This window comes from Taeniopygia guttata, chromosome Z, assembly GCF_048771995.1.
Source record: "Taeniopygia guttata chromosome Z, bTaeGut7.mat, whole genome shotgun sequence".
NCBI classification, from domain to species: Eukaryota; Metazoa; Chordata; class Aves; order Passeriformes; family Estrildidae; genus Taeniopygia; species Taeniopygia guttata.
Window position 1 is genome coordinate 33,168,401 of NC_133063.1, and position 27,131 is coordinate 33,195,531.

A 27,131-nucleotide genomic window follows, 5' to 3' on the forward strand; every position below is an offset into this window, starting at 1 on the left:
GGTATTTCTTAGAGGTCTTCAAGCCTTATTTTGACCTAGCTTTTTGAAGTCCAGTGTAACAAAAGAATGACATGACTTTAAGGCATAGATTCACAAAATTTATGTAGTTTTTTTGTCTTTGCATTTTAGCACATGCATAAGTAGCTCTGATTCTTTTGCTGTACAATGAGTGATATAGCTGAGAAAAAAATAAACCACTTATGCCACTTTTGTGTTGGCTAGTGAAAATTTGGCTAGGATTAATAAGTGCTTTTATTGTTCTTCAGGAAAGATTGCAAAATGGCTCTTATCCAGCTGGGCTCAGTGGAAGAAGCAGTTCACGCTCTCATTGAGCTTCACAATCATGACTTTGGAGAAAACCAACATCTCAGAGTTTCCTTCTCAAAATCTTCGATCTGAATTTTTCCTTTAAGGCTGCATAATGGTTTTAGTAAAACCTTCAAATAGAGACTGAGGGAACTCTGACCAACTCTGTCTCTTAAAAGAAAAACCTCATTCATACACAAAGAATTAAGTGCTGATTTTTTCAGATTCCAGCTGCAATTACGTCATCCATAGAAAGATTCTTCTGTGAAATCATTCTAGCAACAATATTTTTCATCAAATTCCCTACTTAAAATTATATTTTGAGACCATCCTTTCAGCTTTTGTTTGAAATCAGCCTTGCAAAACAATTTAGAGTGATTTTACAATGTACCAAACTAGTATGTTTAATGAAAAGGTAAATCTATTCTGTGCAGATTAAACACTAATTTGAACGTGAAATAGTGCTTGGGTTTCTTGAAGAAAAGCAAACAGTAACTATGAGTATCCTCTAACTAGTATTTATGTTACCAGGGTGTGTATTCATACTTTGGTGATTCTTTACAAATAACTTGTTTATAAAAATAGTAAGATTAAATTATTAGAGAAAAGGCAGTGCCTTCTCTCTGTGGAATGAAAGTATTTGACAAATTTCTTTAAGGTGTGGTATTGGAGAATTAATTTGGCGTGACTGTGGGTTGGAAGTTTGATGTCCTATTTCTACTATGAAGGGATGTGTAACAGTACCTTGGAGAAAATAAAACAAGGAAATGGCCTTGATTTAAAATAATGTTTTATGTTTCTCTAAATAATTAAATGTTTGCAATCTTGTGGAAAATATTCAGGTCTGTGATGGTTTCTCAAAGTTTTAAGAAGTTATTTTTGCTAAGGTCATCTTTCAGGACAGAAAAATTAAACCTCGAGGTATTTTACCACTCTGCAGTCTAATACTTAAATTACTGTGCATTTACCTAATTTCTTATTTTGTGCCTTACTATATGTGTATGAATAGAGTGTTACCTGAAGTATCTTGCAAAAATATTGTGGGCCTTGTGAAAATTCTCCTTTTGGTCTTTTTGTAAATGTTTTCCATGATAATTCAAGAAATATATTTTTTCATTAATTAATATTTTGAATTCTAGTTTCTTATGCTTTCTTATTGAGATTGCATGTAGATGGGAGTGAGGTTTCATTTGTTGTGAAATCACATAGAGATTCTTTAAATTTACCTAGTTGCACTTCTCTGATGGTAGTTGTTCACTGATAAAAAATTCACACCCAGAAAAAATATACAAAAAAACCAAACAAACCTATATAGGAGGGCCAAACAGCAAATCCAGTTAATTTTCTGGACTTCATCTGACTTTTTCAGAGACACTGGCTGTATCAGAATATTCTTTTGGGTTTTTGCATTTCTTTATTTTTAATACTTTACAGTATTAAATTAATAGAATACTATAATTCTTTCCTTTGTAAGTATGAAAAACTGTTTGATACTGAATCTTGATTCCTGTTTGGGGAATGAGCTGAGATGCAGTTAGATTTTGCCATAAGTATACAGATGAATACTAATCTGATTGTATTTTAAAAAGCTTAATTTCATTTTAAGAGCTTTTTCCCCCCAGTGTTTTCTTTCACATAAACTAATTTAAAATTAATTTAATTTTACCTACCACATTTTAAAGACCTATTTCTTCCAAACATGGCATTTGTCTACTTCTAACTATTGCAGAATTTATTTCTGCTCTAATGTTTTGCCACTCATAATTGTTTTTGTTAATCTGAATTGTATGACTTTATCTTTCTAGAAGAAACAGTATGTTTCTACCATGATCTGAGTATTCTGTAGTGAGCTTTCTCAAATTTTCTCTCTGAATGATTTTTGCAAAATCAGCTATATAGTAGCTTGCCAGATACTACCTTGATCTATGTAAATTGGTTACAGGTGTAGTATTAAGGAAACTTCTCTGCCTGGCCATCCAGGAGCTGCTCTGGCAGTCACTCTTGCACCACCTGAGCTGGAACCAAGGCCCCTTCCCAGCTATGTCTCCTCACTCACACAGTCACACCAGGGTTCCGTCCCCAGGTTTTCCATAGCAGTCTCAGGCATCCCAGTCATTAAAACAATTTCATCACAGTGCAATAACAAACTAACAGTTCGGGCTGGTGTCTCTGAGGAGGGCCCTTGAGCAAAGGATTCCTTGGGCTTTTATCCCCTCACCAGTCTAAGCATGGGAAGGTCTGGGATTGTCAGCTCCTGCCATGTCTCAGTGTCCAGTCCCCTGGCTGGGCACAGGTCCACAGGCCTTTGTTGTGCCCAGGGTTGGCTTTTCATGGCCTCTTTGCCTGGGCTCCCCCAGCCTGAGCTCATCCTGCAGCTCCACTGCAGCTGCACCCCAAGCTACCTCAGTGAATGTGTTCCTCAACAATAGCAGCCAATCTGACTGCACAGATGTAGCTATAATAAGTGCTGTACAACACATCTATATAAATATGCAGAATGTATTATGTACTAGAAAGTTCAGCTGGGTTAGGAATAATATTCCCCTAAGGCATGTTGTCTTTTGGATTTCACAGAATCACAGAATGGTGTGGGTTGATCTTCGTGAGTTTCTCACAGACTCAGACTGCTCAGTCTGTCCAGATCCTTCTGCATAGTATCCTTTCTTTCCAGGTGTGCTGACTGTACCACACAGTTTGATGTAGTCAGCAAACTTGTAGAGGGTGCAGTTGATTCCTCTGTCCATGTCACCAACAAGGCTGTTTAACAGTTCTAGTACCAATGATTATCCTTACAGAACACTGCTCATTATTGGTCTCCACTTGGACATCAAGCTGTTGACCACAACTCTTTGAATGTGGCCATTTAGCCAATTCCTTTTCCCACTAGAGTTCCACTCATCAAATCTGTGTCTCCGGTTTAGAGACAAGGAATTTTTGTGAGACAGTGTCATACTTTGCACAAGTCCTGGTAGATGACATCAGCTTTAGCTTTCACAATTTCATAGACTTGGGCTGCTCAGAAAACTCTTCCTCCCAGGCTACATGTTATTACTGTTAGTGTTTGAATTCATCCTTTTAGTGTTCCTTGTTCATCTAACATCATCCTGATATTTTTGCCTGACTTCCTCTTTGTTGGGATAATCACTCCTGAGCTTGGAGAAGGTGATCCTTGAATACCAACCAGCTTTCCTTAGTCCCTCTTCCCTCCAGGGCCTTATCCCATGATATTCTATGAGACAGATCCCCGAAGACACCAAAGTCTGCTTTCCTGAAGTCCAGGGTAGTGAGCTTTCTGTGCACCTTCCTTGCTGCCCTAAGGATCTGAAACTCCATTTCATGGTCCCCGCAGTCAAGGTTGCCCTCGAACTTCACACTTCCCACCAGTTCATCCTTGTTGGGGAAAAAACAGTCCAACATAGCACCTCCTCTCCTTGGCTTCTCCATCGGTTGAAGAAGGAAGTTATCATCAGTGCATTCCAGGCAGCTTCTGGATTGGTTATGTGCTGCTGTGTTGATAGATATTAGAGTGGTTAAAGTTCCCCATGAGGAACGTTTGTGTATGTGAGGCTGTTCTTCTCTGTAAGGGGCCTCATCTTCTCTGTCTTCCTGGTCAGACCATCTGTAGCAGACCCGCACTATAAAGCCACCTTCCCATGTGTGCCTTTAATCCTGACCCATTAGCTCTCAGTCAGCTCCTCATCCATCCCCAGGTGAGGCTCCATGATCTCCGGCTGATCATTGACATAGAGGGCAACACCACCTCCTTGTCTACCCTTCCAGTCTTTTCTGAAGAGCTGATATCCATATCCTTCCATTCCAACACTCTACTCTTTGGAACCGTCCCACTGTGTGTCCATGACATACCAGTGAGGTCAAAGGCATGCCTACATGTCTAACTCTGCTTGTTTATTTCCCTTCATATGTACTCTTGCATAGGTGCTTTGGATTTGAAACTCTAATGAAGCTGACTTACTGGCTGAAGTAGCTACAATTCCCTCGTGTTTTTCTTCTGGTGCTTTTCCGCTGACTTCTGATCCTTCTTCAGGCTCTGAGCATCTACTGCTGGCACTGGCATTAAATTGATAGGAGTGGGATGGACTGAGGTTCACTTACCCTGGCATCTTTAGATTAAAGCCCTTCTCACCAGCTTGACAAGCTTGTGGCAGAAGATGCTCTTCCCCTGTTCTGACAGATGGACCCTGTCAACCCTCAGTAGACCCAATTTCTGAAAGCAAGTCCCATGGTCAAAGCAGCCAAACTCCTGCATGGGACACAGCCCCAGAAGCATTTGCTGATTCACCATATTTGACTGGCCCTTTCAAACACCTTCCCTTTGACTGTGAGCATTGATGAAAAGACTGCCTGTGGAATCTTAAAAAATTTTAACTTAGGAAAAATCTGAATGTCAGTATTTATTATGTTTGCTCTTTGGATTTGTGATCAAGTATTGTGTATCTTTTTTTAATTCACCTTTAGTGTTCTTTATTTTTTTATTCACCTTTATTGCTACCAAATTATTCTTGCCAACATACTTTTAGATTTGTGTATATCTGAAAGATGCTGCCTCTTAGTGAGATCTGCTTTTACAAGACATAGAGATAAGCTTTGAAACTTGACAGTACATCTTAACATTTGCAATGTTAACATTGCACATTGGCAATGTGAAGGCACTAGTTAAGGTTACTTTTTCCTTTTTAGTGTTCCACCTTGAATAATTGAAAGCATAAACGTAGTCCCTTAGTTATTACAATGCATTGCTAGTGAGGATTCATGGCAGAAGGAATACTTTTTATACTTTGTGCTTGACTCATTAGTGCCTGGTGCAAAAGCACAATTGCATCTCAGTTCATGATTCTCTAAAGCTCTGGATATCTGTGAAAAGAGCAGGATTTGGGAAAGAATCATATTCTACAGAGTCGTATGGTGATGTAGATGGAATAGGACCTCCAAAGGCCTTAGTCCTACATTCCAGTCAGATTATAGACAAGTTTGAGCCGTTACTCAAAGAATTGTCCATGTAAATTAAAAAAAATCAAATGGAACAAATTCTCAGTTCTTTCCTGTTCCACAGTTCTTTTCTGTTTGGTGGTCCTCATTGTGAATTTGCTTCCTTAATTTGTAACTAGGCTTTAAATATACCACATTCTATGTCTTTTGCCTTTTCCCCTCTTACCTGTGTAACTCTGAAGAGGATTCTGTCTTCATCTTCTTTATATTGTGGCCTTAAGCTGTTATAGATACATTTATAATTTCTTCAAGATATGTTATTAATTTCCATTTGTCAAGTAGCTGGTGATATGTACAGTTTGAGTTGGAATTTGGGTACATGGTGGGATTCTTTGAGGCTGTCTTGTGCAGGGCCAGGAGTTGGACTCGATCCTTGTGGGTCCCTTCCACTTCTGCATATTCTATGATTCTGTGACTGTATGGTTATGCCTCTGTATATGTCATGTCCTTGAATCAACTCTGAGTTACCTCCTAGTCCATTTTTTTGGATGGACGCATGTTTGGTTCAAAGTGTAATAAGGCCTTTTTAACAACCCAGGAGCAGCTAAGTGCCTTTTCAAATGATCCTTCATTTGTTACATAATGGTAAAACTTCTGCTTCTTTTAATTTCTGCAGAACTCTTAAAACATCAGAACCAATTTCTGAGATTTTGACTCATAATTTGATTTGGTTGCCTTGTCTGCTGGTCCTGTGAGTTGCACTGGATTTGTGTACTGATAAATTGAGGTCCTTCTATTCAGAAGATATTCTGCATACCTGTGGAAACTTGCCTATTTGTGACATTTTTCTGATTACAGGCAGCAAACCTGTGTTTGTGTGCCAAGAACACTATTTGTCTTTGTGGATGCTAGTGCCAGTGAGGTCTATCTGATCAATTATCTTGTTCTCCTCTGATTCATGTCAGTAGGCAAGTGGTAAGTTGGGGTTTTTAATAAGAGATGTAGACCTAGTAGTTGCCATTTTATGCTGTTAGCTTATATTTCTGTTTTTCAAATAAGAGGCCAGCTGCCTACAAAAAGCATTGTTTTGCCTTAACCTTTGGCCCTGATACATTGTTAGCTGGAGCCCAACTACCAGACTTAGTCTTGTTACTGTTGTGTGGAAACGATACTAGTCAGATTGCACAGAATTTTTTCTGTAAATTAACTTCATCTTCTGTCTTCTGAAGTTTAGTTTGCTATATACAAGATTGTTTGCCTGCTCTTTTCAAAGCAAATCCTAACAGTTTGAATATAAAATTTCTGAAGTATTTAACTTCAGGGTTTTATTGATGGGGATGTTATGTAGGAAAAAAATTGGACCAAAGTTTTTGTGCCTGCAGTAGTTTTATATATAGGGTTTTTCATATCTTTAGGTGTCTTAATTATAATAAATACATTTTTCCCCAAAATGTATATTTATATTGTGAAAAATTACTATTGTCTACTGACTATACAAGAAGTGGACTACAGCTGTTTCAATACAGATTTAATTATTCTACTGTCTTTCCCATAACAATTTTACTTTTCTACTGCAATGTGTAGGAATCCAAGCATAACTCACGTTATTTCCAACTTCAGATAATAATGACATGTTGTGCTTGGAGCAGTCCCAAAGAAATTAAATGCTTACATAATTGAAGGTCCTTGATAATGAAGAAAGCTTTTACTTCAGCAGATTAATGTCATCACTGTAAGCAATTTTTCAGTTCTTGGAAACTGTGCTTTATTTATGAGTGGAAAGCTACCACACATAAACTTGATTTGAAGAACTTTCCAATTATTTTTTAATATGTTACCCTCTTTCTGCAGAAGTTCACTGTTGAACTGCAGCAGCACAAGATGAAAGTTGCTAACCAAGCAGATCCTTGCATCAGAATATCACTTCATTCTCTGACCAAAGACTGTCCTGGTTTTACTGAGATGTATGGAAACCTGTTTTCTCTGACACTCCCTTCTGATGGGAAGACCCAATGCAAAGTGGCCTCTATTTGAGACTGTTACTGATGGTAGAAACAGTGGAAAATGGAGATATTAATGTGAAACAAGTGGTGTGAGAGAAGGCAAAATGTTAATATGTTGCTTTTAGTACTGTATTCAAGACACAGTAAACATCTCTAAGAATTGCTGTCGATACGTTCATGAAAGTTCCCTTTCAGTTTATAAAAATGTTCATCTAACACAGGAAAATACTGTAAATATTTGTAATATCATGTTTTGGTTTTGCTTTTCTTTTTTTTTTTTTAATATGGCACAAGAGTGTTTGGGGAAACAAATCGAAATGTAAGATGTTTTTATATGAAAAGATTGTCTGTATATTTTAATAAGCAAAAGCTTTCATTTGTTAAGCATCTTGTGGCATTGCATTAGAAGTATTTTATATCTGTGGAGATGACTTAAAACTGAAAAGATATAAGATGTATTAAAGAAACCTATTTTGTGACTGTGTAGTGCATGGTGAATTTGATTTTGCTTATGTTGTAATATAGTCTGTTTTTTTAGGTTTGTGTTTTTTCTAGTTTCATGATATCTATACGTAACTAATTTCCTAACTCTAGTTGTTGTAGCATGTCTTTTAATAAACGTAATTATGTCTGTACTCTCTTAAATTTTCCTGTGTTCTGATCTATTACTTTGGGGTTTTTTGGTCTTACAGTTGTACAGCTAATAACATCTATTTTTTTTTCCCTCAGCATCCATGGGCATCTAAAAAAAAAAAGCTTTTCTTATCAAAAGTATTTTAAGAGGATTAATGCACATCTTTAGCAAGAAGTGAAGGTCAGCAGCACCTAAACTTTTTCCTGAGCAGTGCAGAAATTTTTATTTTCTTATTTTCAGTAGGATGGAAAATTATTCTACTACTCTAAACCAATACATTAGTTGATGAATATTTTGTTATTTGAGACAGGGATGAGAGGCTTCAGTGATTAGAGATTTTTCCCTTATCGTTGAGAATTCCTTTATCTTTTAGCATGCTGTACTCTTTTCTAGTTCTAGGAATGAAGTTCATATCCTTTGCACAAAGATTTAAAAGAATGTAAGTAGCAGCTTAAAAAGATGATCTGCTTTCAGCTTCCTATTTTGATGATTGCTTTTCTTTCATACTCCTTTGCTTTTCATGCTCCCTTCTCTGTGTTGCACAATACTAATTTAGACTCTCTTAATTTGCATCCAAAATTCAGGATTGATGGTAAACAGATAGTAGTCTAAGGCCATAAATACAAATACGAGGGGAATGCAACACCTTTTTCTGAACTAAAATTTTCAGCCAGTCTGGCAAGGATTTAATTGTCTCCCACCAAGTAAATTATGCAATTCCAGTCTCTTGAGTGTAGATGCTTTTGTGGGGAGAAAAATTTGACTCATTTAGAATGAATTGAAAGTTTCAGCAAATGATTCTTTAAAGGATAGATATGAAGTCTCCATGTGTAACTCTTGATTTTTGTCCTTGATACTTAAATATTTGATAAGCATTCTGGGGAAGATGCTAGCTTTTGGTGGCCATAATCTGGCTTCTTATTTTTTGACCAAGTCTGCCTGAGAATGTGTGAGAAAGTGAAATTCCTACTGTTGTCTTCTTCCATTGCTCCTTAACCAAAAAGTAAATCCCATCTTGAATTCTTGTCTTCTGTTGTTAATCCCGCAATACAATCCCAGTAATTCTTTCCTTAAGCGGTTTATATGTGTCCATCTTAGAAAATGAAAAATGAAATACAACTTTTAAATAGCACAGATATAGAACTTTTGATACCAGAATTTGTTCTGTTACATGCAGGCTGAAAGAGAAAGGGCAGTAACTGATGAATTTGCCATCATCTGATCTCTCATATGGTTGGATCAGTCCAAAAGATTTCCTTATAGCCCTAGGGTTCACCCATTTACAGAGGTGGAAAGAAGATTTATTGTATGCTTTGAAAATACAATAAAAATTCACACTTGCATTTTCTTAACTGTGCTGAGATATTTGTACTTGAGTTCTTTGGCATATAGCAGGTGAGTACAAGGATTTCTAAATAAAATATAATGAAAGCAGAAGTTGTGGTAGAATATGTAGGTGAGAGAAGGTGTGGGGGCTAGAGGCAGAGGGAAGAAGAGACCTGGGGAAGTGAGTCATCCCAGAGACCATTTCCAGACCAAAGTCTTTGCTGTTGAACATTAACTTGTCTCAGATTCTGAAAAAAAAACAGAGAGAAACAGTCTAGTGACAGCGAGAACAAATGTCTTTAAAGTAGTGCTAAGTATGAGTCGTCTGGCTCCAAAAAAGCTCTTATAATGAGACTAATACTTTAGTCTCAAGTTAGTGATCATTCTTATTCCATATTATTTGCTGCTTTGTCTAAGACAGTTCATCAGGATAACACTTTTAGGTCCTGTGTTATATTTCCAATCTGCTTCAAACAGCCACTCTGTCCTTTTGTGAGAATCAGAGCTTTTGATGGAAGCAAAATATAGCTTCTGTAACTCCTCCATTAAATCTACTATGTAAAGTGTTTTTCTGGCTGTGTAGCTTAGGGAAATACAAAAAGACTAGAGAGGGATTTTTCACAAGAGCAGTAAGACAAGAGAAAATGGTCTCAAGATGAATGAGAGTAAGTTTGGATTAGATACTAGGAAGAATTTCTTTACTGTAGAGGTGGTGAGACACTGGAACAACCTGGCTAGAGAAGTTGAGGACTTCCCATCCTTGGAAATATTCAAGGCCAGGTTGGATGGGGCTTGGAGCAACCTGATTTGATGGAAGGTGTGTCATTACTCATGGCAGGCAGGTCAAACTATATAAAGGTCTCTTCCAAGCGAGCCTATATGATTGTATAAACTGTTTCTCTCGTGTGTGCATATTGTTTGTACAATGCAGGGTCTGTAAGGATTTTTATTAAGGGTTTTCTGTGTTTCTTTTTTCCCTCCAGAGCCCATCTTGGTCAGCAAAGCCACATTGCTCAATGCTTGGAAACTTTTTTTAAAGGAGGATGGGCTGAAGGATATTGCAGAATGCTGCAGGTTTGCAGCTCTGTGGTTGGATACAGGTTCCATTTCTAGTCTGCTACGGTGCTGCCTAACACATACCTAGAGGATATATTCAGTAAGTATCACTGCCTGTAGAAATAAAATGGAAACTTCTTTTAAAACAAATATGATCTCAACACAAAAAATTACAAAGACTAAAGAAATTGAGGTAACTCTGCTATTCACTATAAATTCTGTTGATCTGTGAAGAGCTGTCTGTAGCTTCATGGTCTGTTTTAGTCAGTGCAATGTGGGTGGACCTTGGAGAGGAGGGTTGTGGGTTCTTTTCTAAATAAAAACTTCTGAGAAAAACCTGAAATTTTCAGGTTTAGTTCCTACCAAAAAACATGGCACTGTTACTGGCTGACTTTTCAGCATTACTGACCTTCTCCCTTTCTTTCCTTTTCTTCCCTCTTCCAATTCTCTCCTATGGCCAAATTATCCAAAAGCAGTGTGAGATTTAATACAGCAATACTGTACCTTCAGCAAAATGTTATTTCTGTATATGCAGAATTTGAATCATCTGGTCATCAGATTTGAAGTACTTTGTGAATTGTGGGACTAAGGTTCCCCATTGTGAAAAGCTCTGAAAGTAGTTTTTCTATTTAAGGTCACAATAAATTTCTAGGAACAGTTTGCTACCCAAGTAGTCTCTTCTATTGTATCTATTAACTGAAAATGGTTACTATACCTTTCTTCATATGTGATGTTTGGTTGGGTGACATGCTCTTTTCCTTTTTGTATATATGTTCTCATTGTGACTGAACAGCTTAAAACTCTGTCTTGCTGAGGCTTTAATTATTTTTCAAAAGTATACAGGGTTTATACTGTTGCTCTTTGTGTTTCAACAAGTTTATCCTCTTTCTCAGAGCCTTCATTGGTCTATCAGAAACTAAACTGGTTGAAGATTTTTAATAGCAGACCTCTCCCAATCAACTCCATTATTATTGAGTGTGTTTGTTTCAACAAAAACAACTGTGCATTATGCTCTTTGAGCATTAGATCTTTCAATGTTGATTCAACCACAGAGACACAAAGGTTAATAAACAACACCACACTTCTTGATGCTGAGACTTGTTATGATATAAATGTTTTTTTTTCTCTTTTTCTGCTCTGGTTTGGCACTGCTGGTTACAGCCTGCCTGACACAAGATGGCCTGAGTTAATTTCTCCTTCAAGGCATGCTATATGTCCTTGTAAGATTCCCAAAGAACTTACTTGAACATTTTGTGGAGCTCTTTTTTCATCAGTCAGTGCAGAGCTATGCTACTTGTATGAAGAGTTTTTCTTTGAGGAAGTTGTTCAATCACTGTGTATGTCTAGCGTTTACACAAACTGCTTATTCTGCAGGGCTTAGATTCTGCCAGTTTTATATTAGAGGGAGATTGCATTTTTCATTTAGTTTTTTTGTTGGTTTTTTTTTTTTTTTTAATGCATGTGATTTTAATCAAGGCCCTTCAGAAATATTTTAAGGTCATTGTTGCCACTCATCAACAGGAAAATAGATAAGGAAGAGGTTACTTTTGAAGGGCCTGACCATGAGATGTTAGCAGCAGCATCCTGTCTTGCCTGGGATATCTTGCTCACTTGCTGTCTCATGAAATCTAACAGGAAAATTGCTGATAACTTTGCAGATCAGTTGGCTAGAAACATTGGGCTTGGTTAAGAAGCTGAATGTAACTTTGGGAATCCTGCTGACTAATCTTGATTCTGTCCCTTCCAAAGACTGGGATCCAGTCTGAACGACCACACTCTAAACTGACATACACATAACTTCCTACTCTCCAAATGATGGAGCGGTACCTTGAGCCAAAGTTTAAAACACCCTTTGGTGTACATCTGGTTCTGTATCAAATAGATATGAAATAAAAAAATCTGTAATTGTAATTAGACAGTGGATTCATGTAGCACATAGCAAGAAAAAAATTCTCAGCCTCGTTTAGGCCTAAACGAGTTCTTACAGGCTTACATTATTTGAATGTTAAGTTTTTCTGCTGTATGGAAAGTTCATAAGCCAGTGGTACCCTTGTGGCCAAGCAGGCCCATGGTATCCTGGGTTACATAGGAAGGAGCATTGCCAGCAGGTCCAGAGAGGTGATCCTGCCCATCTGTTCAGCCCTGGCAAGGCCTCACCTGGAATGCTGTGTCCAGTTCTGGGCTCCTCAGTACAAGAGAGACATGGAGCTCCTGTAGTGGGTCCAGTGCAGGGCAACAAAGATGATTAAAGGACTGGAGCATCTCTCTTACAAGGAAGGGCTGAGAGACTTAAACATTTTCAGTCTTGAGAAGAGAAAACTGAGAGGGGACCCTGTCACTGTCTGTAAGTATCTGAAGGGAGGGTGTTGAGGGGATGGAACAAGGCTCTGCTTAGTGATGCCAAGCAATAGAACATGAGGCAGAAACTGATGTACAGAAGTTCCACCTGAACATAAGGAAAAATTTCTTTACAGTGTGAGTGACAGTGCACGGGAGCAGATTGCCCAGAGAGAGTTCATGCAGTTTCCCTCAACTGAGGTATTCAGGAACCATCTGGATGAAATCCTGTGCCATGTGCAGATAACCCTGCATGAGCAGGGAGTTTGGCCCAGGGTTCTCCAGTGCTCCCTTCTAATCTTTCTCATTCCATAGTTCTGTGATTGTAAGACAAACTTGATTTCTTGCAGATATTATTTGAAGATAAATAGGGCTTTCAGCTTTGCAATTTGACTAAAAAAGGAAATAAAAAGACCAGGTGGCCACAGAAATCCCAATGTTACGTTATTACAATTTATAACAATGCAGAAAGGCCATCACCTAGGGTGTAATTCACCTCTGATTGCCAGAAAATAACAGAGTTACACCTAATTTAATATTGCAAGATCAAAGAGCAGAGCTTGTGCTGGTTTAGTAACAAAGCAAAAGCACTCTCTTTTTTTATGCCAATGAATGCATATTTTTTTTAATCTAAAATCCAACTCATTCTGCTAGCTTTGTATTCCCAAGATATACAGTAATTTAAGGTACTTTCTAGTTGAGATAAAAACAGCTACTTTAAACTTGATAAACAGCATGTAAAAGTTTAATTGCTTACACAACAACTCAGAGAGTAAGGTTAAGGTATTTACTATGAAATGTTTGGTTACTAGATTCCCTTTTCTTTCCCACTGCACAGTGTTGATGCAAATCTGAGATTGCCTGGTGACAAAATACAATTGGTCCATGGAGAAAGAAGCCATGGCAAAAGAATCCCCAACTACCTGAGCAGCTTCAGAATAGTTTGGTTTATTTTCTCTGGTCACAGAACCACAGAATGGTTGGGGTTGGAGGGCCTCCGGAGATCATCTGGTTCAACTTCTCTGCTAAAGCAGGTTCACAGGAACATGTTGAGGCAGGATGGCCAGGAATTCACACGACACAAATATAGAATTTATCTTCATAGATAATATAATTTGACAAGTTACCGTATTTCCCATCTAATGTTTCTAGACTCACTTTAAGACTCATCTAACCCATAAATACAGGAAAGCTGATGGTGAGACAAGGACAATACAAGGATAATTATGTAGTCAGTGGGATTTGGGTTTTTTCCTATACCCATCAAAGATATTCTCATTAATTTTTGCTTTTTTGACAAGCTGTTATTAAGTTCTATGCAGCTTCAATAGAAAGGCTAATACCCCTGTGGGTGAGTTTGGAGAGTCTGGTAGAGAAGAAAGCATGAATCTTGTTGCCAAGTTCTTTCTCTTTGGATTTTAGCAGATATTTTAGGATCTGAATGGAAAAAATGTATGTTTTTCTACTTGGAGCTGAAAAAATCTCAACATCACTTTTTATTTATTTAGTTATTCTTTTTAAAATGTATGAAGGAAGCACTGTTACTGTTCCTTTCTGAACTTTTGCTTCGTGCCTCTCTGCTTCTTTCTTCCTAACTATGGTCTTCAGTCAGCACAACCCTCAAAATAATGACACAGCATGAAACAATCATAAACAATGGGTATCAGCAGTATTCTTGGATGGCATTCCAAGATCGGACAACAGTAGGATACTCCTTCATAAACCAATATACATTAAGTCCTTGTGGTTTAAAAACTTCTAAAAACTGGGACAGGGTGTTGTGGCATGAAAGCTTCTACCAGAGGTTATGTTGCACCATACACGCTTATGTAGGAATACTATCCCTGTTACACATCTAAGTGGGAGGGAGAAGTGCAGAAAGGCAGAGAAGGGTTATCTTATCAAAGCTCCCAGTGGGTTTGCGGCAAAGCCTAATTTGGTCTCCCATGCTAAAACCCACAGATAGCAGCCCTTTTGCTCTGGAGAGCTGCTTTTCTGATTAGCAGTAACTGTCAGCAGGCTTTATCACCTACTGTGCCCTTGTTATGAGATGTAAAGGGCATGCTATGATATATGTCACATCCAAGGCCTATTCTCTAGTCAAATTGTATAGAAACATTCAATATTTAAAGTTCAAATTCAGGTATCCACAGCTTTTGCAGAAATCTCATTTACACTTTCATCTTGACTACATTTGCTAGGAGTTGAGACAGTGACATAGGTACCCTGAGAGTACAGACAGAAATACTGCAAACAACTTGAGTGAAAGTATTTCTTTAAAAAAAATATCAAACAAGATACTGCTTTATTTCTGCACAGTATTTACTGAAGCATTTTCGATAGAAACTGAAGAGGGTCAGCCAATCTTTTCAGTTATTTTTGAATATTTTGAGTTATTTTCAACAATTGGTGTGTCTTATTCTAGGAGCAAAGTGGGTTACCAGAAACCAGTTATTAATTTGATTAATTTTAAATAGGCAAGAGAGACAGAATTCAGGTAGAAGGAATCTTCCATCAAGCTGTAGCTGCTCTTTTCATTGCCATTTGGAAAGAAGCACTTGATAGAAAGGTGTTCAAGAATGCAACTGCACAATGAATAGCTGAGTGATCTGTTAACAAGAATGAAATATATTTATTCACTCTGGCTGAAGATGTTTGCTGTATTTTTGAAAATGTGTTTGCTGAAAGAGCTATTAGTATAAAATATTTTGTCGTCATGTGTCAAGATAAGTAGTGTAGTCTACGCCAAAAATGCTTAGAAAAAAATTAAAGAGATTTAGATGACATTGTGATATATTGTCTGCAAAGGAGACAATAAATACAGATGGCTGAGGAGATGTTTAATCCAGCTTGCCTTTCTCATTTTCAATTATCTTCATTTAGACACTTGAAAGCTAAAAATGCACAGGAAACTTCCAAGCATCTCTGGATGAATTGTATTACTTTGACCATCACAACTCTTTTCTTTTCACAAAGAAGAAGAATTGAAGTAAATACTGATACATACACCTTCTGGTTAATTTAATATTAGGGATGAAGGAAACACTGTAATTACAGAATAGGCTTCCTTTAGGTTTGACCATGAAGAGATTAACATTTTTATCCTATCCAGAACAGAAAATATAGGTAGATATTAGTCTGTGTTTTCATTAGAGAAATTTTTTATGTGAAACAAGCAAGATTTGACAAAGATGTTAAGGATGAGCATCTTGGGACACTTAGTCTGTATTATTCTCCTGAATCTTTAATTACCTTTCTGTACCAAATAGCTAGAGTTTGGGCAGGTGACCTCAGGGCAGAAGTGATCTGTAATGACTTTCACTGGTGGATTCAAACCTGAAGTAGTGGAAGAGATTGTTTGGGAATGCTGTGAATTCTACATCACTGTCAGCATGAAGAGCAAGTTAGACAAGTATGCCAGGAATCATAGAATTGACCTTGTTCTAGAGTGGAAAACAGAACAAATGCCGTTTCAACATCTTTTAACACTTACTTTCTTATTATTATCTCATTGAATTTAAAGTAGCCTTTGTATGTAGTTTAATTATTTGGTTCTGAAGTATGTCTTAAACAGCAATTAATTGTGTGTTTGAGACATGATAAACAGGAATATAACAAGGAGGTCAGTTCCAGTCTAGGTCCTGTACTTTATTCAGCTGATATACATTTTTGTTACTTTCTTTAAAGACTATTTCTATTGTAGTTTTTATTTTGTTCTTTTTATAAAGATGATGTTTCTTCAGGTTTTATGCCAAAAATATTTTTCTGTTTGCTGCATGATGTGTTTATAATTATAAAAAGTTGCTTCCACTACTTTTTGTGAAAAGAATAGTAGAAATTGCAGTGCTTAGTAGGTCTGCTACACAGTGGACAGCCAAGGAAGTGAAAAATTGTAATTTCCAAACCATTTTAATATGTTGCGCAGAACAATTGCTCTCTGAACTATTCCCATATAATGTTAAGTACTTACCACCACTGAGAATGCATGCTTCCAGTTTCAGTAAGTTTAAGGGAGAAATATGCAATAATAACATATTTAGTGTGCTCTTCCAAAAGCAGCACTTGTATGTAACTGGCTGCTGCTGAAGAATCTGGTCAAGATGAATAAGCATAGCAGAAGCTGATTTAAAATGCATACATGCTTAAGTAGGCAGAACAGTAATTAAAATAACAAAACAACAAACAAAAACCCCCAAATTAACAAAAACCCAAAACAAACAAACAAAAAACCACCCAAAAAGACCAACAAACCAAAACCCCAAAACCTGGAAGAGAGCAGCTTATGTAAATAAATCAATAAAGTTGATAATTCAATGAAACTGGGTTTTGCATCCCTTGAAATCAGACACTGATAGTTTGGTGTTTGTTATAATACAGCAGGAAAAGATCAGTTTATGTCACTTAAATACAGTGGTGATGGAGGACTGGGCTGAATTAGCATTCCAAAGGCATTAATGAACAGCCATAGCACATGAGCAAAACTTCTTCAGGAATCTCATTAGAGTTATCAAATACGACAAATTCTACTTTTTTGTTAGGCTTCCCCAGTTCCTAGCCTTGGCACTCCTCTCTTGTGGTAACTGGGCAACTGCATTTGTAGATTAAGTTCATGCAGCTTTCTGAAATGCAGGCTCACGGACATGAATGACGACTCTGAGCACTAGGGCTATTACTACTCTTCTACAGCAGAAAACTCTTCAGGCAGCACTATCGGTCCTGCCTAAACCCGAGGTTCGGGGATTAATCTGAGCGGAGTCTAAGGCCTGCAGTGAGAAAGCTTTCCTTTATTTCAAGCAGTAAGGGCTGGCCGTGTACGTCTGCATCGGCTTAGTACTTCGTAGGACTGATGCCCCAACTTGGTGCCGGGGCGGGCGGCACCGTGCGGGGAGGCAGCTGCGACGCCCTCCCCTCGGGGACACACCGAGCGCTCTCGGCCCGGGCCCGAGGTGCTGCTCGGTCCCGCTTGCCGGCAGCTGGAGAGATCGGCACAGCTCCCTCGTACAAACAGGTGTGTCCATCCAGCCGCCCTTCCCGGGAATTATAAAAAATCCTACCGTCCGTTTCTCCCTCTGCCCCCGGGCTGTGGACAGCAGCAGCCCTTATCAGCCTTGCCACCTGCCTGGCCGGGGCAGAGGCGGTGTCCCGGGGAAGGAAAGGGGTTGTGCCAGGGAAGAGAGGAAAAATAAAATAAAAAAAAAGAAAAAAAAAAAAAAAAAAAAAAAAAAGGGAAGAAAAGAGAGGGTTTTGTGGACAGTGGGGCGGGGGAGGAAAGGGGCCTCGCTGAGGGTGAAAGTCCCGCGGGGGCCGAGGGCGCGGCGGTGGCGATAAGGGCGTCCCGCCCGCCGGGAGGCAACGCCAGCCGTTCTCCGCCCGGGGCCGCGGTCTGCCCGGCCCTCGGGCTGTGCCCTGCCCTGGCTCCCCCCCTGCCCTCCGCCCTCAGGACGAGGGGCGCGGCGGGGACATGAGTTCGGGGAGCGGTCAGGCCCCGGGGCCGCTCCTGCTGCTGCTGCTGCTACTGCTGCTGCTGCTGGCGCTGCCGCGGTGCGCGGCGCGGGGTGAGTGCGGCCGGGCGCGGGACTGAGCTGGAGCGGGGCACGGCGCTGCCGCGGCGTCAGGTGCGCGGCTCGGCGATGCCCTTGGCCGTGCTGGCAGAGGCAGCCCGTGGTGATGGCGGAGCATTCCTTGGTGGTGGTGTTGTGGACAGCCCATGCTGTTCATGTCCAGGAATCCCATGGTGATAGAGGCGGAGCAGCACGTGGTGAGAGTGCTGGAGGCAACTCACGGTGATGGCGGAGCATCCCGTAGTGGTGGTGATGGTACCCGTGGCATTGGTGGCAGAGGTGGCCGTGGTGGCTGCTGTCCTGTGCGCTGGCTGGGGTGTCACCTGCTGATGGCTGAGGTGGCAGCGACCTCGTGTCCTGTCGGGTGAGGGGGCTTTGCCACGGCGGGAGCCGCGCCTGAGGGAGCACATGGGCAGGACCAAAACAGTGAGGGGAATGTAGTGGTGGCATGATAAATTGTGTGTTGTGAAGGACAAATAAGTAATAAAATTTCAGCTGCAATAGTAAGTGGAGGCATGGGGTGGAAACACGTTTTTATATCTCCTGAAGCAGCAATCTGAGGAGGATACTCCCATGTCTTATCACAAGATTGAGGTATCATGAGAAAGTTCACTCTGTGGCTGTTTGTAAACTTAATTTTTTGTTCTATGTTGGCTGCCATTGCGTGCTGACAGTTTTTGTTTTCTGCTCTTATCAGAAACACACACACACACACTCACGTATATAAAAGCATGGATAATTAGGAGTAGGAATCTAGGATGCTTCCCACAGCCTTAGGGCACTCATAAAAACCCTAAAAAACCTGAAAACCTGTGCATGTGGAAAGGCAGTTTTATCACAGTGATCAATTTGATGCATAAAGAATTACTAGAGTGTTCTGCTGCCTTCTTCCAGTTCTGGTTATATATTTAGACATTGTAGAGTAGTCATAATTTTGTCAGAGATGCTAAATATAAAGTCATGTAAGTATTCTTATCAATTTCAGCTATCTTAGAAAAGTAAAAATTTCTATACTTCTGTGTCAAGCACCATCAGACATCAGCTTATGCTGTATTAGTTCTTTATTTTAAAATGTAAAAAGACATCAGCATACACAAGCTTTGTCTACATTAAATACATCCTTTCTGACATTTATCTTTTGAAGTGTGAGGGTATGTGCGATAACAAAAAGAGCTTATAAAAAGATGAAAGAAAATGAACATAATGCCCTGAAAGTATGAATGCAAAGAAAAAAAAATATTTTATTCTCATTTCATATATTTACTGCCCTTTCAAATTATAGTAAATTAGGTTATGTGCTTCTCAATCATATTTAATATAAATTAATTTCTAAAATTACTTTGCTGTAGGTAATTTTACTCCAGGCAACATTAGCAACATTTTTATGAACAACATTTTTACCATATTGACGCATGATACAAGCAGATTGCTAACTATCCCATATGTCTATGTGTAAGTAATAGAAAAAAGTACAATAAAACAGAGGAAACAGAAATAAAGACAAGAGAGAAACAAATGTTTATGGAGAAAAGATTAAGAATATTGGATAGAGCTACTTACTATATACCTTCTAAGCCTTTCTGAAACCTTAAAAACTCTTTTTTTTTGTCAGAGAAGGATGGACAAAAATGCTCAGTCAAGTTATTAGTTAATCTTTTCTGTTTATTTTTAATCTTTAGTCTTTTAATACAATAGCTGTGGTTTTCCTACAAGTTTCAAGATGAGGTGGGAGAAGGTAGTAGTCTATTCTATGTGTTTTAATCTGGATTTTATCTCCACTTTCAATTCTGTGCTGGTTATCCTACCATGCCACTTGCAAAGTATTTTTAAAAAGGTAATTGTAGTTTTTTGTCCTTAAAGTAATTGTGAACAGATCCATTCCGGATGTCTGTGCAACTTGCCACATTCATGCAACATGCCAGCAAAGTGGAGGAAAAAGTGTTTGTATCTGCAATTATGGATTTGTAGGTAATGGAAGAACCCATTGTCAAGGTAAGCTGCCTGCTTATAAAATGGAAAGAAACTCTGTAAATTCCTAAAATGATTCTTCTCAAGTAATTTTAATGAATTCTTTGAAGCGTGCTAAAAGCTTTATCATTTCCTGGAAGAATCTCCCATAGAATATATTATTATTTTTTTCCTCACCAAAAGACTTGTACATATTCAGAAGTGCTGTTTAATTTTTTTGTTACTGTGTCTGATAATGTTCTTCTAAGACTATCTCATATCAAAATATGAATCAAAGAACAATGTCAAATGCTCTGTCTCAATGTCTGTAATAACTTACCATTGCTTAAAGGGGGTGATCCTTCACCAATGATCTCTTCCTCCCTGTCTGTTACCCGTCTTTCACAAAGCACTGGCAGCTGCTGGATCCTGCAGAGTTCAGGTATCTTGTTGTAGAAAATCATAGAACTATAGAATTCTTCAAGTTGGAAGGGATCTTAAAAATCGTACAGTTCCAACCCCTTTGCTGTGACCAGGAACAGCTTCTGCAAGACCAAGTTGCTCAGAACTCCATCCAAGCTGGCCTTGAACACTTTCAGTAATGGGGCACTGGGGCATACACAACTTCTCTGGGCAACCTGTTCCAGTGCCTCACTACCCTTGCAATGATGAGTTTCTTCATAGTGCCAAATCTAAATCCATTCTCTTTTAATTTAAAGCAATTCCTCCTTGTCCTAGAACTACAGGATGTTGTCCAAAGTGCCTCTCCAGGTTTCTTGAAAGTACTCTTTAGGTACTGGAAGGCCATAAGAGCTCCTCAACCCTCAACTGAGCAACCCCCAACCCCTTCAGCCTTTTCTTGTGGGAGAGGTGCTCCAGCCCACAATTATCTTCATGGCCTCCATTGGACTTGCCCCAGCTGGTCAATATCCTTCTTATGTTGGGCACCTCAGAGCTGGATGCAAGGTTCCAGCTGGGCTCTCACCAGAGAAGAGCAGAGGGGCAGAATCCCCTCCCTCCCCTGCTGCCCACACAGCTTTGGATGCAGCCCAGGACATGTTTGGCTTTCTGGGCTGGGAGTGCTCATGGCTGGGTCATATCCAGCCTTCCTTCTACCAAGACCCCCAAATCTTCCTCAGCAGGGCTGCTCATGGTCCATTTTCTACCCAGACTGTAGCTGGGCTTGGGATTGCCCCCACCCATGTGTTCCATGAGGTGCTATAATGAGTGTACGCCATAAGGAAGAGTGGAAGGAGAGAGCAGGGCCCTCACGTTTCAGTAGCTATTAGAATCTTAGATAACTTAAGCTGTGTCACAAAACTCTATTCACATTTTCATCCAGGGACAAAAATTCCTGATTTTCTCCAGCTTATCAGCAGTGTTTATAAAGGAAATTTATAAAGGAAATCAGTAAGAAGTCTGGTTATTTGACCATGAATGAGGAGGGGAGGACGCCCCACTTTTCTTAATCTCTCTCTGATGTTTTTTAAATGTACTGACAGATAAAGATGAATGTCAGATTGGAGCAAGCAAGATCTGTGGAAATCATACACTGTGTCATAATACACATGGAAGTTTTTACTGCGTTTGCCTTGATGGATACCGAGCCTCCAATAACAACAAGACATTTATTCCCAATGATGGCACAAACTGTACAGGTAGACATCACAAAGAATTCTAAGTGTGACAAATACAGACATTTTTTTTTCCCCCATCACTGGGGGAAAAAAAACTTGGAACTTATTTTCTGACACAATATCAGAGAACTTCAGTTGTTGATGTGCTTGTTTGACATCCAGTTTCCTAACAGCTATGAATTAGTTCCATTTTTAACTCTGCTTTGTTACAAATCATTGCTTCACAATCTCATTCAAACAAGGATCTTTTCAGAAGAAGCAGCAGCAGGGAGATTAACAAAATAGGATGATACTTAAAATTCCCAAGATTGTAATTGTGTTTAGTGTAGAATGTTAGCCAGTTTCTTGTCAGTGATGAACTGTTATAACCATTTAAGAGATGTCCAGATACTGGATTTGTCTGGAACTATTTGAACAGCATGTAACATTGGAAACTATTTGTCAGGTAAACCAGCAGTAATTTAAAGATAGCTAGTGGCAAAATTGCAACAGTTGTTTTTCCAGATGCTTGAAGATGAGACAATCATATGCTCCTTTATTTTCCTAGAAGAGTTGTGAGAAGAGATGGAGAACTCTTCAAAGAAGAGTTAAGCTTGGGCCATTTATTAATTAATTAAAACAAAAACCCCTATTATGAAGTGCATCTATTTTTCTCTGAATTTTTAGATATTGATGAATGTGAGGAGTCTGGGCTGTGTGGTCACAATGCAAGATGTGTGAATACTGAAGGAAGCTACATGTGTTACTGCAATGATGGTTATAAATTAGAAACTGGAGAACGTTCTTTTCATCAAGATGGAAACATAGTTTCATGCAAAGGTGAGAGTCTTTGGATGCTGTTTTCGCTAGCAGATAAAATCACATATTGCACCGTAGTGTAGTGCAGAAACCCTTTCTCTGGACTTTGCTTGCTGTGTGTTTTTGGTTTTTTTTTTTTTTTTTTTTTCTCTTCTGGTATTCAGTTTGTTCCAGTGATGTCAGGATCCCAGAGTCAACGCCAGATATTCCTACAGGTTCTCAGCAGTGCTTCAGATGTGGAGGGTCAGAGAAGCTTGATAATATTATGAAAGTAATGTAGTTAGTTTCTGAGTAGAAAGGAAGTGTGTTGAAATCCAGTTGTTTATATAATCACACCACATAAAGGGGAAGAGAAGAGAGGCTAAATAGCTGATAAGAGAGGTTAGATGAATGAAAAGAGCCAAGGGGACAGGAATAATAAAATAACAATGTATCTATTTATTAAATACTTTGCCTCCTGCATAAATAAACAGTTTAGTTTATATTGTCATAAAAGAAAAAAACAAAACCAAGTTTCCAATTTGAAAATCTATCTTTAGTGTTAGTTTTCTCAGGAGCAAACAACTAGCAGTGTAAGCTGTGGATATCAGAGTATACAATGAACACAGGCATCCCAGTTGGAAGGAGCTGCCTAGATTATATTCAGCTTTTATTTCTGAATTACTGCCAGAACCATCAGTACAACTCACAGTCTGTAATTGCTCAGTTTGTCTGACTGGAGTGCTTGGCTTTGTTTGCCAGAACTGCTGATAACCCTGCTTCTTATCTCACTGACTCTCCTCTCCGTATTCTGTGGTGAAGTAGAGTGTCTGTACTGATTGTGTTTCTTGCAGAGTTGCACAAAGGAGCCCCGTCCAAGCAGATGTGCTGGAGGAATGGAGCTTTTGTATGCAGGCTGTTTCAATGAGATTAAGGCTTTGAGGGGCAGAACATTGCATTCCAATTTATCTGTTGCAAAGTGCTTCATTTTCCCATGCATAGGGAAATAAAGCTGTGCGTTGGGGCCTGAAATTTTCCTGTGATGTTGAAGATATTGCTATTGCTGTAATGAGACTGGCCCATGCAAAGCACCATCACATTGCAGTGTCTCATCTTCGGTGTTGTGAACAGCTCCAGCTGGATGTTAGTAAAGGTGTAGCTCAGTAACTTCTTCCCTGTGTTCCTCTAGCTGTGGCCCGGACAATTCTTCAAATCTATTATTCTACCTCTTTGATAAGCCCTCAGATTCATTAAGTCAGGTATATTTTGTGGTGTGACCATCCAATTCAGCTGATTTTAAAGCGATCAAGTTTTGTGATTTATGTACTGTGAGATCTTTCAACCCAGTCTCTTTGCAGAAATCAGATGTGGTTCCCCTCCTGAAATGAAGCATGGCTACATTGTGGGGAGCTCCAGCTTGCTACCAGGAAGTGCAGTTCATTATGAGTGTCAAGAAGGGTTTTACAGCAATGAAGGGAAGTTCTCATACTGCACTGCAAATGAAACTTGGGAACCTGCCACTTTAAGCTGTAAAGGTGAAAAGAGTCTTACATCTTTCTTAAATTCTTCATTAAGGGGGTTAATGCAAGGGAAGTGTGAAAGATAGAAGACTGTTTCCACAGCCTGGAAGTGTTTTTTCAAGATCTGGTTATTTGCAGGAAAAGAAGAAAATTAAAGGACATGTTATTGTTTACCTTTTTCTTTAGTGTAGTGACATTTTTTATCCTGCTCCCTGCATTTTTACAGACACTGAAGTGTGTCCTTCTGCCTGTGATCTGAGGCCTAGAAAACAACTAGATTTCTTTAGCATTTCACAGGAAAGGCTACTGAGTTAGAATCACTGACCTCTCATGAAAACATTAATTTTCCTGACACCTTGTGAAGTTTTGTGTGAAGGTTTGCTGTGGATGCAAAAGAAGGCATCATAGCACTCCTCATCTCTGGATAGTCTTCGTTATTTTAAGAACATTTGTGCATGAATGTCCTGGTTTGGGGCAAATTTGGGAGAGAATCCCTGAAGGTGTTCCTCTAGAAAGCAGATTCAATTGGCCCTTCCCCCAACCAGTTTGGGAAAAATACCTCCTTGGAGAAAAGTGACTTTTAAAAACTGTTTATTAAACAAGAAAACCGAAACAATATTAAACAATAAAACCTCTTGCTGCTCCAAAAGAGACACAAACTCAGAAAGTCCCCTCCGTGAGCTGTAGCTCAGCTTGCTCAGTTTCTTATCTGCCCCTCCAGTGCTGGAAAATGCCGCGGCCCAGGCCCGGTCTGGTGGGCCTCAGGTGCGAGCTGCCGGTGCTCTTCTGGTTTCAGTTCAGAGCAGGTTTAAACAGGTCCAAAGAAAAGATAAAAAATACAGTCCCGGGAACTTCTTTGCCTCAGCTAGCTAAAACTAACTAAAAGCAAAGGAGAGCTCTGCCCTGCTGTTGGTCCATCCGCAGACGACACAGTCCAGGAGCAGGAATATGGAGGAGTGAGTGCCGCTTCTGGAAACAAACTCTGTGCTTCTTCTCTCCCTCCTTTGCTCTTGGAACAAGTCTTAAAGGTGCAAAACTTATTATTCAGCATAAACAGAACAGACAACTGGGGATACAAGCATCATATAGTCAACCCAGGACAATGAACAAACACTTCCACATCTCTGAAGAGTTAAGTTTCCTATGACTTTCTTTAAAAGATGTACTTGCTTTGGTGTTCTAATCATCCATTCTCTGGCAATATTACTGCTTATGAGTGCAGAACTCTTTTTGTATTCCTGTGAATAGTCAGAAAGCCTTTGTACTAGTTACATGATACTTGAAGTGCTAGCTAACAGAAGATACACTGTGTATAGCAATTCTGTAGAGGAGAATTGTCATCCTGGAAATTGTCACTTAGTGAGGAGACTTCATTCTTTCTCTGAAACAGTTGTCTTCTTTTTCCCAATTCTTTCCCTTTCTCTCTCTTTTTCTTTTCTTCGAGAATGGATAGAAATGTAACATTTGTGGGAAGTGAATAAATTAAAATAAGGGTGCTAAAATAATGTGGCTGGGAAAAGCAAAATATTAACTATCACTAGAAATTCATAAGAAAGGATAAAACAATTTTAAAACAATGCAAGTAACACTTTCCCCCACCCAAAAAATAAATATAGGACAATGAATTTGAAAACAAAAAGGGAGTGCCCACAGTCTCAAGTGGTCCCTAGAGAAAGATTGTGAAATTCAACTCTTGCAGGTTGTTGATATATTTTTTGATTTATTTATTTGTTGATATATTTTTGATATAAGTAATGTTTATCAGAAGCTGCTTTTTCATGTGATTTTTAAAATTTTTACAGTCAAACAGTAGGTCAGGTCAGACTTTCTCAGCATATCTTCTATGGTTAATTGAAATAAAATACATCATACACCAAGAAACAGCCAAAAGTCTGAAACGTCAAACTTATTTCCTCCTTGTATTGCAAGCCCTTTTCCTGTTTTCAGGTAGGACTTCTCTTTCTAAAACCAGCAAGTCTATTTTTTTTAATACTAATGAATGTACCTTTAATAAATATGTGTATGTGTACCTCTTGACTTCTTTGTTTGAGCATTATGTAGACTCTTGCCTTAACAGGAAACTTTAATATTCTATGTTGTAACCTTTTCTATGGTTTTGCATTTTTACAGTTTTTGTACACTTTTTAAAGTTTTGCTTTCTAAAGGCAGTTTTGGTCATTGGCCTTCCTTTGAGTGTTGCTCATTGTGAATGGTATAGAACCACCTTATCTGATGTCATCAGGTTTGTAAAAGCAGGAGAGTCTGAAGATTCAGAAGAAAATCAGGACTTTTCTGTATACTATCAGCTAGACTGAGGAGGGAGTCAAAGATTTAGCATGCTATTCTGAGAGAAAGACAGAAAAGTGTCCTTATATTTGGAAGCAGATGTTTGGAGTAGCTACAGCACTGTCAGTCATAGTGGGAATATTGCAGAGGACCTGAGGAAATGTTGTATTACTACAGGAGAAGAGGGTTAGCTGGTAAAGGTGAACAAATACTTATGTTAGTGCAGTTGTCATTGCTCCTGCTGGATGACTAACAGTCCTATCTTCCTTCATCTCCTCAGGTGTGGACTGTGGGGCTCCACCTTCTGTTCTGAATGCACGTCCAATATCTGCAAGTGGGACCACATACAGAAGTGAAGTTACTTATGATTGTGTTCATGGTTACCTGATGGCAGGCGGCAGTAGCACTGCAGTCTGCAATGCCAAAGGACAGTGGGATGGCCCTGATTTGGTGTGCAAAGGTAAAGCCTGCCTTCTGATTTGTTTTGCATAGATACCATTTAATTCACTGTAATAGATATCAGTCATCCTCTAGGCATTCAGTTTATATAGTCTTCAGGCATAGAAAGTTGTCACTAAACAAAAACCATATATTGAACAGGGTGTTTTTTTTAATCTGAATTGCTTATGAAGTTGCAATAAATTGTTAAAGTTAACATTCCAAGAACATAATCCCAATGCATGTCAGGCATTGGGATTACCATGAGATGCAAATACAGCCAAAACTGCAGCCATTTTTTTCCAGTTCAATATCCTCTACTTTTCTGATAGCAGTTGAAGCCACTATCAGGAATC

General features: G+C 39.0%; 2 protein-coding genes across 10 annotated transcripts in view; both read left to right on the forward strand.

Moving 5' to 3' along the window:
• PTBP3 (polypyrimidine tract binding protein 3) overlaps positions 1-7,901 on the forward strand; it is a 45,563-nt gene extending 37,662 nt beyond the window's left edge. For all 7 annotated transcript variants that reach the window (XM_030257695.4, XM_030257699.4, XM_041711128.2 and 4 more), the window contains one exon: positions 267-7,901. In XM_030257695.4, the coding sequence (XP_030113555.1) occupies positions 267-399 (133 nt within the window). In that variant the 3' untranslated portion in view covers positions 400-7,901. The remainder of the gene's footprint in view (positions 1-266) is intronic.
• Positions 7,902-8,048: 147 nt separating this feature from the next.
• The window catches only part of SUSD1 (sushi domain containing 1), a 51,350-nt gene continuing 32,267 nt past the window's right edge, over positions 8,049-27,131 (forward strand). The window contains exons 1-6 of one of the 3 annotated variants that reach the window (XM_032744334.3): positions 8,049-18,164; positions 20,031-20,162; positions 21,620-21,775; positions 22,421-22,573; positions 23,890-24,066; positions 26,618-26,797. In XM_032744334.3, coding sequence (XP_032600225.1) covers positions 18,071-18,164; positions 20,031-20,162; positions 21,620-21,775; positions 22,421-22,573; positions 23,890-24,066; positions 26,618-26,797 — 892 coding nt within the window. In that variant the 5' untranslated portion in view covers positions 8,049-18,070. The remainder of the gene's footprint in view (positions 18,165-20,030; positions 20,163-21,619; positions 21,776-22,420; positions 22,574-23,889; positions 24,067-26,617; positions 26,798-27,131) is intronic. The other 2 variants (XM_072922924.1, XM_072922923.1) reach the window with 2 other exon arrangements.